The sequence below is a fragment of the Capricornis sumatraensis genome, chromosome 9 (assembly GCF_032405125.1).
Source record: "Capricornis sumatraensis isolate serow.1 chromosome 9, serow.2, whole genome shotgun sequence".
Classification (NCBI taxonomy): Eukaryota; Metazoa; Chordata; class Mammalia; order Artiodactyla; family Bovidae; genus Capricornis; species Capricornis sumatraensis.
Genome location: NC_091077.1, coordinates 94113868 through 94126171, shown reverse-complemented (window position 1 = coordinate 94126171; position 12304 = coordinate 94113868). Strand labels below are relative to the sequence as shown.

General features: G+C 38.2%; 1 protein-coding gene across 1 annotated transcript in view; it reads left to right on the top strand.

Annotated features, from left to right (window-relative positions):
* Positions 1-12304, top strand: part of SKIC3 (SKI3 subunit of superkiller complex) — a 90386-nt gene that overhangs the window by 42215 nt on the left and 35867 nt on the right. The window contains exons 27-31 of the mRNA XM_068980348.1: positions 2127-2204; positions 4294-4418; positions 5519-5642; positions 10862-11080; positions 11981-12053. Of these exons, the coding sequence (XP_068836449.1) occupies positions 2127-2204; positions 4294-4418; positions 5519-5642; positions 10862-11080; positions 11981-12053 (619 nt within the window). The remainder of the gene's footprint in view (positions 1-2126; positions 2205-4293; positions 4419-5518; positions 5643-10861; positions 11081-11980; positions 12054-12304) is intronic.

Here is a 12304-nt window from a genome sequence, read left to right as displayed (position 1 = left end):
GTGTGTGTGTGGGGATGTGTGTGTGTGGGGGGGAGGTGTGTATGTGTGTGGAGGAGGCATGTGTCTGTGGAGGGGAGTCGTATGTGTCGGGGAGAGGTGTATGAAAACCCACAATGCTATTTCTTTGACCACTACGGTAAAGTTACCAATAAAGAAACTGTAGAAATTTGATAGAATACAACAAACAGGATTTTAAACAGAGAAATATGCAATGCTACATCACTTCAGTCGTGTCCAACTCTTTGCCATCCTATGGACCAAAGCCCACCAGGCTTCTCTGTCCATGGGATTCTCCTGGCAGGAATACTGGAGGGGGCTGCCATGCCCTTCTCTAGGGGATTTTCCTGACCTAGGGATGGAACCCTCATCTCATTAGGTCTCCTGCATTGACAGGCCGGTTCTTTACCACCAGTGCCGCCTGGGAAGCCCCTCATAAGTGGAGGGGTAACCATTCCCTTCTCCAGGGGATCTTCCCCACCCAGGGATCGAACCTGGGTCTCCTGCATTGCAGGTGGATGCTTTACCATCAGAGCCACAAGGGAAGCCAAAACAGAGAAACTAGGCAGCTTTAGAATGCTTGCTCCTTTTCCTGGTATATGTTTTAATCACAAATATTGCGAGTCTAACACTGATTATACCTTTGCCTAAAATTGCAACTCCACAGTCACCTAGGCTTCCCTGATAGCTCAGTTGGTAAAGAATCCGCCTGCAATGCAGGAGACCCCCGTTAGATTCTTGGGTCAGGAAGACCCACTAGAGAAGGGATAAGCTACCCACTCCAGTATTCTTGGGCTTCCCTTGTGGCTCAGTTGTTAAAGAATATGTTTGCAGTGTGGGAGGCCTGGATTCAATCCCTGGGTTGGGAAGATCCTCTGGAGAAGAGAAAGGCTACATTCCAGTATTCTGGCCTGGAGAATGCCATGGACTGTATAGTCCATGGGATCACAAAGAGTTGGACACGACTGAGTGACTTTCACTCCACTTCACAGTCACCTGGATATACACCACTTATTCTTGACTTATTACCACTCTTTGTTTTCTGCCTTAAACAAGTGTTTGTGACTTGAAATTACAAATTAGGTATTAATATAACTGCAGGTAGAGTTTTTACTATGACAGGTAGCTTACTATTACTATTTCTATAATACTGCCTTGTTTTTCCGGAGAAGGCACTGGCAACCCACTCCAGTACTCTTGCCTGGAGAATCCCATGGCCGGAGGAGCCTGGTAGGCTGCAGTCCGTGGGGTTGCTAAGAGTCGGACACAACTGAGCAACTTCCCTTTCACTTTTCACTTTCATGAATTGGAGAAGGAAATGGCAACCCACTCCAGTGTTCTTGCCTGAAGAATCCCAGGGATGGTGGAGCCTGGTGGGCTGCTGTCTGTGGGGTCGCATAGAATCGGACATGACTGAGCGACTTAGCAGCAGCAGCCGCCTTGTTTTTCATGTAATATCAAAGGCATTAAAAGCTTTTCTTGGATATTTCTCCCTGGCTAATCTTTAAACAGAAAAACAGAAGAAAGAAAAAATATTATTAAATATCCAGCTCCTTTAGTTGTTGAGACACTTTCCTGCTTGCCCAGAGGAGACCGGGCATGGGAAGGTAGATGGGCTGTCAGCATGTTTGTTGTACTATTCTAAACCTCTCAGGACTCCTGATGACTCATTCCCTTCTCTGAATTCAGGGTTGCCTGAATGTCTTTCTGTATGTAACAGATAAAGGCACATGAAAGCACTCAATTTCCTAAGTCCCTACCTCAAACTGCTAGTATATAAATAATTGTAAGAGTGTACTGTGTACATCAAATTCCATGTACTTCAAACGTGTCAAAACTTTAAAACACTGACACAGTTGTTTCCCACATTTGGATTAAATTTTTTGGAATATTTAAAACTCAAGTATGATAAGTGATTTCACATATCAAGAGGCCACTTTATTATTTTCTTAATAGTCTAAAATCTATTAAGTGCTTTTGTGGTACCAATTTAATAAAATATAAATAAGCTATTATGGAACTAGTTAAATAATTAAATGAAAACAAAAATCTATAGGTTGTTAAGGAGGAAGAGTAAAAGAATGCTATTGCACATAGCTAATTTTAAATGCTTTGTCCTTTTTTTAAAGGGCAATTTTGTTGTTACAGACTGCAGAAGACCGAGATGCTTATTATGTTACAGTAAGAAATTATGGCAGATTGTTATGGTAAGCATATTTTTCCCCATTGATTTTGTGAATCTGTTAGGTTTTTCTGGTGAAGGCCGTGGAGTTATTGAGTGATGTTCGGTCTCCAGAAGAGCGGGACGAGTGTGAATGAGCACAGTGATGACATCTGCCCAGGGCGCATCACTCCTACCATCCCAAGCTGTGTTGACAGTTTCTAGTTCCAGCCTCAGTGTCCTTTGGGAGGAGCAGCTTCAGAACTGAGGGTTGTGAGCTAGACAGAAGAGGCAGTTACTCTTTCTGATAGCAGAAGGCTAGTTAATTGAAAGTGGATTCGATTTATTCTGATTTGATGTCTGTTCTTAAACTGGGAGTAGGATTAAGGGTCCAGAAACCCTTTTGAGATAGTACACAAAAATTTTTGTGTGTGCATTTTAAGGATGGCGAGAGAGCAATATAATTTTCTTTAGATTCTCAGTGACTTCTGACTTCAAAAAAGATTTTTAAAAAGGTAGGAAACCAGTTGTTTCAGAGGATAGAACTAGGTCTGGACAATAGGAGTGTTAATGGGAGGATGGGGTTTGGGGCTCAAGTTGAGGAGACTCACCTCAAATTGAGAGCTGCCCCAAAATTGAATGTTCCTGTTTGAAACACTTTATTTATTAGACCTATAGTTTGGTATTCTGGTATTAGTACCTACATCTTTTTAAGGAGCTACACAGTAAAAATCAGAGGTAGCCAGTTCTTTTATAACTGTGTAACTGAATCATATCTGGTATCTGTAGATAGAAAAATTTCCCTGTTTTGATTGTTTTTCCTTTTAATTCCTTTAAACTGTGTGTTTAGAAGTTGATAGAACTGTCACTTCCAAGATTTTGTTGTTCTTTAGAAGCTGTATGGAACAAAGTATCTGTTTGCTTTACTTAGATGTTTCATATGATGTAACTATTTTAGAAGAAAATTTATACCTCCCATTAAAAATAGGTCATCTGATTTCTTTTTAACTTGTTTTTATTATGAAATATATTAAACATGCAAAATACAGTAATAGAGTATGGAGCATAATTCGGTGAATAGTTAGTTACCCTTCAGATAGAACAGATCTTAAAATTCTGTTGATAGGCTTCAGGTTTCCCTAAAAAGAAAAAAAGTTACAAATAAAGTTGAAGCCCTTGTGTCCTCCAGTCTTTTCTCTACAAAAGTAATCAAATGTTTGAAGATAGTGTTCATTTAAAAAATACTTTAAAAAATACACGTGTGTATCCGTAAACATCTAAGGTAGTCTGCTTCCCTTCATTAAATATTTGTCAAAATTTGCGTTTGATTTTTAAATTCTTTTACCTTCATAAATTAATTTTAGAAGCAAATATTGCCCATATTTTTAACTCCCAGCCACTCTTCCAAGATTAAAAAGATTTCCAAAAACAAGTTAAAAATAGAAGCAAGCTTCTGAATATAGTGATACATACCAGAAATAAGAGTCTCAAAGGTACAGTGTGTCTATTCCAGGTGGTGGCAACATCTCTTTATTTTTAAATAAAAGGTTTTTTTTTGTTGTTGTTATTATAAGGCATTCTACTTTAGTATTATATGTTGCAGTTTTTACTTTAATTCATATTAAATACAGAGAGAATAATGTTTGATTTTGTGGAATTTTAGTATATCTATATGCCCTTCAAAAAAAATGGATGTGCAGTTTACGCAAAGGCTGGGCTTGATTATAACTTGCTAGGCTTTTCAAAGATGCTAAACTCATGGTCACAGGGTAATTTTTAGCTAATGTATTAAGCTCAAAAATTATTGTAAAGGTCAACTGGAAATTATTTTTATAACTTAAGAGTTTAATTCAAGTTTATTTAAAAAAAAAAGACCAGTTGTAGTTCAGCAGAGCTGTTCATTTTCACATATAATTTAAAAGAAGCAAAGTGTGAAGTAAATCCCTCTGGTATATCCTATTTGAAATAAGTGTTATGCCTTCTATTTTAATGTAAGTCTTTTCTGCAGCTTTAATGCTGAGAGATGAAGTAGGTTAAGTTGTTAAAAGAACCTTAGTATAATTATATTTCTGTATTTTGATGATATAAGCCAAAATGATTTTGATATTAAAAGTAAGTTATGTTTTGCTTCTTAGTTCCATTGGTGAATATGATAAAGCTATCCAGGCTTTTAAGTCAACACCCCTTGAGGAGTTAGAAGACATCATAGGTTTCGCATTAGCTTTATTTATGAAGGGTCTGTATAAGGAGAGCGGCAAAGGTAAGTATGTTGTGTAAAGCTTAAGGATACATCCTGCTTTTCCAGAGCTGAGAATTTGAATCATAATTTGCTTATACACAGAAAGGTGTAATACTAAGATGTTGGTCGGGACTGTAGTGTTTATTAAAAATCTGACAAGAGATATAATAGGTACTTTTTATCTGTTCCTTCATTTAGTACATGATGATGAATAGTTCTTCTAGCAGTATTATGAACTGAATGTGACCTTTATTATTTAGATGAGGAAACTGAGACCCAGGATCACAAATGGGCTTCCCTGATAGCTCAGTTGGTAAAGAATCCACCTGCAATGCAGGAGACCCCGATTCTATTCCTAGGTCGGGAAGATCCCCTGAAGTAGGGATAGGCTACCCACTCCAGTTTTCTTGGGCTTCTCTAGTGGCTCAGCTAGTAAAGAATCCGCCTGTAATACAGGAGACCTGGGTTCGATTCCTGGGTTGGGAAGATGCCCTGGAGAGGGGAAAGGCTACCCACTCCAGTATTCTGGCCTGGAGAATTCCATGGATTATACAGTCCATGGGGTTGCAAAGAGTCAGACATGACTGAGTGACTTTCACTTTCACTGAAAGCAAGTATTTACTACTCCACAGTGTTCCTGTGTACTTTTCTGGTAAACAAAGAGCTCAAACATTGTTTGTGATAATACATTAATATTTTGGTTTCTCCAAAAATGCTCCTTGAGTGCATTTTCCCATGTATGGGCCCAGCCTATGTGTGTGTGCAGCTCATTGTAAGAACTGTTTAATGGAGTTGCTTGTTTCTTCATGGAAATTTGGGTGATATCTCAATGCTTGTAGGCCTCCATTTCTTTTGAAGATAGTGACTCAGACTATCTAAAGATGAGAATTGAGGAATCACATGATAATCTTAATGATATTCCCAGAATCACCTTGGAACAGTTAAACCAAGTTAGATTATTATAAATTTTTATTCTGTTCACTTGAGATCAAGGACATAAGAAGATGTAATTTTAGTTAGACTGTTTTAAAAAATAGGATTAGGAAAGGAAAAATCTCATCATTTGTCATTCAGGATTGCTTTTATATTGTTTTGTTTTTGTTTCCAATTCTGTATAACAGCATATGAGAGAGCCTTGGCTATTGTTGAATCAGAGCAAGACAAAGCTCATATCTTGACGGCTCTGGCAATAGCGGAGTATAAACAAGGAAAAATGGACATAGCCAAGACATTGCTATTCAAATGGTATGTATAGTCAACATCAACACTCAAATGACCAGAGACTTAACAAGACTGGGTTAAAATTGGAAGCAACGTAAGATGAATTTCTTAATGTTTTAGGAACTTTTTGGTGAACAGAAGGGATCAGACTCACCTGGTTAGCTAGAGATCATGGCTTCATTCTTAATTCTGAATTCATTTAGTTCTTGAAAACCATTCTGTACTCTGTGTATATTATTTATTTTTTTTAAACAGTAATTGATGAGCTGTTCTCTTAGGATTATAAAATTTTAATGAAGGCAGTCATAACTGGCTTGTTTTCAGCCCAGTGGGTTCCTAAAGAGATTTTTTCTCTTCCCTTTTCAGATTAACCTGATAAAGTTAATTTAAAGTTAAGTCTAAAGAAAGTATATATACCAGTATAACTTGTAACTATTTCTGTATTTTGGAGATAATTTAATAAAGTAGTAGTTTCTGATATATGTGGTTGTTTATAAGGTACTTTTTGAAAAATTTTTTGAGAACATTAACCTTAATTCCTTAAAAAGCAGTAGATGAGTAATGTATTCTATTGGCCAGTGGTTATCAGTGAGTGCTCTGTTGGCGTTTTTAGTGGTACAGATCTTCATCAGTCAGTTCAGTTCAGTTCAGTCGCTCAGTTGTGTCCGACTCTTTGCGACCCCATGAATTGCAGCACGCCAGACCTCCCTGTCCATCACCATCTCCCAGAGTTCACTCAGACTCACATCCATCGAGTCCGTGATGCCATCCAGCCATCTCATCCTCGGTCATCCCCTTCTCCTCCTGCCCCCAATCCCTCCCAGCATCAGAGGTCTTTTCCAATGAGTCAACTCTTTGCGTGAGGTGGCCAAAGTACTGGAGCTTCAGCTTTAGCATCATTCCTTCCAAAGAAATCCCAGGGCTGATCTCCTTCAGAATGGACTGGTTGGATCTCCTTGCAGTCCAAGGGACTCTCAAGAGTCTTCTCTAACACCACAGTTCAAAAGCATCCATTCTTTGGCTCTCAGCCTTCTTCACAGTCCAACTCTCATATCCATATATGACCACAGGAAAAACAATAGCCTAGAGGAAAAGAACAGAATGGGAAAGACTAGAGATCTCTTTAAGAAAATTAGAGATACCAAGGGAACATTTCATGCAAAGATGGGCTCGATAAAGGACAGAAATGGTATGGACCTAACAGAAGCAGAAGATATTAAGAAGAGGTGGCAAGAATACACAGAAGAACTGTACAAAAAAGATCTTCACGACACAGATAATCATGATGATGTGATCACTAATCTAGAGCCAGACATCTTGGAATGTGAAGTCAAGTGGGCCTTAGAAAGCATCATTACGAACAAAGCTAGTGGAGGTGATGGAATTCCAGTTGAGCTGTTTCAAATCCTGAAAGATGGTGCTGTGAAAGTGCTGCACTCAATATGCCAGCAAATTTGGAAAACTCAACAGTGGCCACAGGACTGGAAAAGGTCAGTTTTCATTCCAATTCCAAAGAAAGGCAATGCCAAAGAATGCTCAAACTACTCACAATTGCACTCATCTCACATGCTAGTAAAGTAATGCTCAAAATTCTCCAAGCCAGGCTTCAGCAATACATGAACCGAGCTCCCTGATGTTCAAGCTGGTTTTAGAAAAGGCAGAGGAACCAGAGATCAAATTGCCAACATCCACTGGATCATGGAAAAAGCAGGAGAGTTCCAGAAAAACATCTATTTCTGCTTTATTGACTGTGCCAAAGCCTTTGACTGTGTGGATCACAATAAACTGTGGAAAATTCTGAAAGAGATGGGAATACCAGACCACCTGACCTGCCTCTTGAGAAATCTGTATGCAGGTCAGGAAGCAACAGTTAGAACTGGACATGGAACAACAGACTGGTTCCAAATAGGAAAAGGAGTACGTCAAGGCTGTATATTGTCACCCTGCTTATTTAACTTCTATGCAGAGTACATCATCAGAAACGCTGGACTGGAAGAAACACAAGCTGGAATCAAGATTGCCGGGAGAAATCTCAATAACCTCAGATATGCAGATGACACCACCCTTATGGCAGAAAGTGAAGAGGAACTAAAAAACCTCTTGATGAAAGTGAAAGAGAAGAGCGAAAAAGTTGGCTTAAAGCTTAACATTCAGAAAACGAAGATCATGGCATCTGGTCCCATCACTTCATGGGAAATAGATGGGGAAACAGTGGGAACAGTGTCAGACTTTATTTTTTGGGGCTCCAAAATCACTGCAGATGGTGACTGCAGCCATAAAATTAAAAGACGCTTACTCCTTGGAAGAAAAGTTATGACCAACCTAGATAGTATATTCCAAAGCAGAGACATTACTTTGCCGACTAAGGTCCGTCTAGTCAAGGTTATGGTTTTTCCAGTAGTCATGTATGGATGTGAGAGTTGGACTGTGAAGAAAGCTGAGCGCCAAAGAATTGATGCTTTTTTTTTTTTGAACAAATCTTTATAGTACAGAAATTTTCCATCCCTTGTAGGAAGATCACATCTCTGTTTCCCATCATACTAATTGCTTTCTTCATTAGTTGTGAAAACCAAAAAAGTGTCTTCATGCATCTACAAATTATGCTCCCCTACAAAGATAGGGGGACGATGATTAGATGGTAACTAGGTCAAGATGACTTCTTATAGAATAAGCTTTGTTTTTGTTTATTCATTGTGATACTTTTGTCTTATCCTGATTAAAGTAATAGCAATTCATTCTCCTTCTCTTAGCTATTTTGAGAAAACCAGTCAGAATTTTAAAAATCTTGTCACTTTACATGAATACACTCATGTTCAGAAGATCCAAATCTGCAAATAGCTTGGGAAAAAGAATTATGTGTGTTCTAAGTTGCTTCAGTCATGTCCAACTCTTCGGACCCCATGGACTGTAGCTTACCAGTCTCCTCTGTCCTTGGGATTCTCCAGGCAAGAATACTGCAGTGGGTTGCCATGCCTTCCTCCAGGGGATCTGTACGACCCAGGGATTGAACCTGCATCTCTTATGTCTCCTGCATTAGCAAACATGTTCTTTACCACTGATGCCACTTGGGAAGCCCCCAAAAGAATCATAGATGCTAATATATTGCTGCAGATTATCAAGAGCAAAAGTAACCCCAAATTAGATATGATTAGATTAATCTGGGCTTCTCTGGTGGCTCAGTTGGTAAAGAATCCACCTGTAATGCGGAAGACCTGGCTTTGAACCCTGGGTTGAGAAGATCCCCTGGAGAAGGGAATGGGTACCCACTCCAGTATTTTGGCCCGGAGAATTCCATGGAGTGTACAGTCCATGGGGTCGCAAAGAGCTGGACATGACTTACTGACTTTCACTCAGATTAATATTGGGTTACTATTTAAAACAGTAACCAAAACCATTTTGAACATTGGAGGAAGTAGAGAAAAATAATAGAATATTATCTTATTCTTTTCTCATTCTCTTGTGAGAGAAGGCCTTTACCTCCTTTTTTGTGTTACTGAATCCCCGACTAAGTAGTTTATATGATCTGTGTTTCTTTCTTTTTGGTTCTCTGTCGTCTTTCAAACTGCTCCCTTCCCTGCCCCTTGGATTCTGTTCTCTGACATTCTGTGAAAAATTAGGATTCCAGTTCTTTATTGATCTTGTTTGGCATTCATATGTTGGGAACTAAGCAGTATGCTAGGCGCTTAAGGGGAATAGGCATAAATTCAATATATAAGGGAAAAAAAATCTGATTGCCAGCATCATAGAATTTATGATATAAATAATTACATGTAAAGTCCATAGCACGTGGTACAGGACAGCTTGCAGGTACTGTGCATTCAGCACATGTGAGCCTAACGGGATGTATTAATTCCAGTAATAATTTAGATTTTGTATATTAATAAATATTAGAGTAGGTAGGGGTTTTCCCTTTTGAACCAAGACACAGATTAGAACGTCATCTTTTGATGTTAGTTGTTGTTCAGTCGCCTAGTTGAGTTTGGCTCTTTGCGACCCCGTGGACTGCAGCCCACCAGTCCTCTCCATCCCTCACCATCTCCCAGAGTTTGCCCATGTTCATGCCCATTGCATCAGGGACGCCATCCAACCATCTCATCCTCTGTTGTCCCCTTCTCCTCCCACCTTCAGTCTTTGCCAGCATCAGGGTCTTTTCCATCGAGTCGGCTCTTTGCATCAGGTAGCAAAGTATTGGAGCTTCGGCTTCAGCATCAGTCCTTCCAGTGAATATTCAGGACTGATTTCCTTCAAGATTGACTGGTTTGATCTCCTTGATGTCCAACTTACAGTTTGGGTTATTTGTATTGATGGAAATGACTTACTAAATGATACTATTCCATATTCAGATGCCTCCAGTAACCTTTATGGTAAAAAGAGTTCCTGTAGATTCTTTACGTTTAATCCAGAGCTGCTCATGAAAATTCATGATTTTGTATCTGTTTGTCAAAGTCAGATTCCAAACAATTTATCCTCCCACCCCAACAATAGAAAGACATAGTGGTAGGTGTGTGATATTTTGTAATGTTATAAGTATTTCTATTATATTTTAATGAATTTTGTTTAACAGATTTTTCAAAATTTCTTTGTTTTGTTACAGTACACATTCACAATTATTATTAGAAGTTCTATTACGTTTATAAAGAGCTTGTTTTCTTCATTTAAATTAATAAGGATTCCTAACATTAGTAACTTTTACCTTCATAAAATTTCACAGTTGAAGAAAAAAAAAATTGGATGCTTACATACTCAATTTAAATTCTCCTTCAATTATAAATACGCTCACTTGGAATATGGTAGATATAGGTTGTATTTGTACTTATATATACTAGGTCTGGTTTCAAATACCACAGAGCAGTAAAACAGAATGTTTTTGCAAATGATAAAAATCAGATCTTAGATTAAGGATTTTTCTTTATTATTCATGCCTTTTAGGATTTTACTGAAACCAAAAGATTTTAGCAAAATTATTTTAATTATCTACCTAGAACTGTGAGACTGTGCTGTGTATTTGTTTCTAAACGTAGATAAAATGACCAGAAAAGAAATTTGGCTACTGATGCTCTATGAAGGCCCTTGGTACCTTGTAACTGCTTCAGAAATTCAGGGAAGTTACAGTTCCTAGAAACCATGGAACTTAATTTTATGTTTAATCTATAAGTACAGTGTTTTTTCTGCTGTTCAGTGTGTTCTAATAGCTGCAGGCTATTATACTCACTGCTAATAGGCAATTAAAAATATGTTTACAGCTCTATCTTAAAGGAACCAACAACGGAAAGCCTTCAAGCCCTGTGTGCTCTCGGATTGGCAATGCAGGATGCTACACTGTCAAAGGCTGCTCTTAATGAGTTACTGAAGCACAGCAAACAGAACAGTGATTATCAGAGGAGCCTGCTTACTTCAGCCATCTATGCTCTGCAAGGCCGCAGTGTGGCAGTGCAGAGACAAGCAGCCAAAGCTGTTCACAGGTAAATTCTGTACTTGTGAACTTGGGGTCCAGTTGTCCTTGATGAGATTGTCTTTGCTATTTAGACCTTATTAAGATTATTTGCATGCGTGCTAAGTCACTTCAGTCGTGTCTGACTCTTTGCGACCCCATGGACTGTAGCCCACCAGGCTCCTCTGTCCATGGGATTCTCTGGGCAAGAATACTGGAGTGGGTTGCCATGCCCTCCTCCAGGGAATCTTCCCAATTAAGATTATACAATGAGGTAATTGTGTATATTTGGAAACCAGATTGTGGTATTATGAAACTGTATATAGGACCAGGTAATTGACAATTTTTTCATGTCTAGTGATTTAAATACAAAATTCAGTTGATAAAAAAAGAACAGAAAATTTTCCTTTATTCAGATTAAGGCCCAAATCTTTTTTAGTATGAAAATCCTTACAAACTCTCAAGTTGGTGATATTGTCAGTTTGTTGATACTGTTCAGTTTAATGGTTTTAGGAGTTTTTTGGCCACTCAGAATTCATTAATATATTCAAAATTTGGAAAGTAGAAAGCTGTTATCATTAGTCATAGTGGTTATTTGTTTTATTTTCAACAGGAAAGTGTTATATCTGTAGTTTATTTTCCTTCCATAATTCTGATCTCTGTGTTTTCTTTGAACGTGACATATTAAATTTCTTTAAACTTCCCTGATTGGATCTCATGGCTCTGTATTCATCACATTGCTGATTTTTCTTTCTTCTTTTAATAAAGAGATAAAATATTCTTTCTAAAAATTCAGACACTTCCAACCACATGTGAACAATTAATTTGAACTTGTTTTAGATGTTTAAAAGATTCTTAACTTAGGTACTAAATAAAATGTTGACAAAGTAACTCCCATCTCTAAGCCCTCTGCTTTTGATGATTGTTACAGTAACCCAGCTGATCCTGCTCTTTGGTCCCTGTTGTCCCGAGTGGTTGCCCAGTATACTCAACGAAATGCAAAGGTGAGTAGCGTTCTAACTTCTGACCAAAGGTAAAGTAGCTTATTTTGTAATATGTAATTTTAAAGTATTGCTGTTATCATTCTGGAAAATAATACAACGAGGGAGTTCTTTTATTTAATGAAGTTATTCCTTAGTTACTCAGCAAGTAGTACACTGAGTTTCTTCCATGTACTATTGTGCTGCTGGGTGTTATGGAATATACAAAGAAGGAGGTGGACTTTTTGAATATATATAGATTAAGTTGGGCTTCC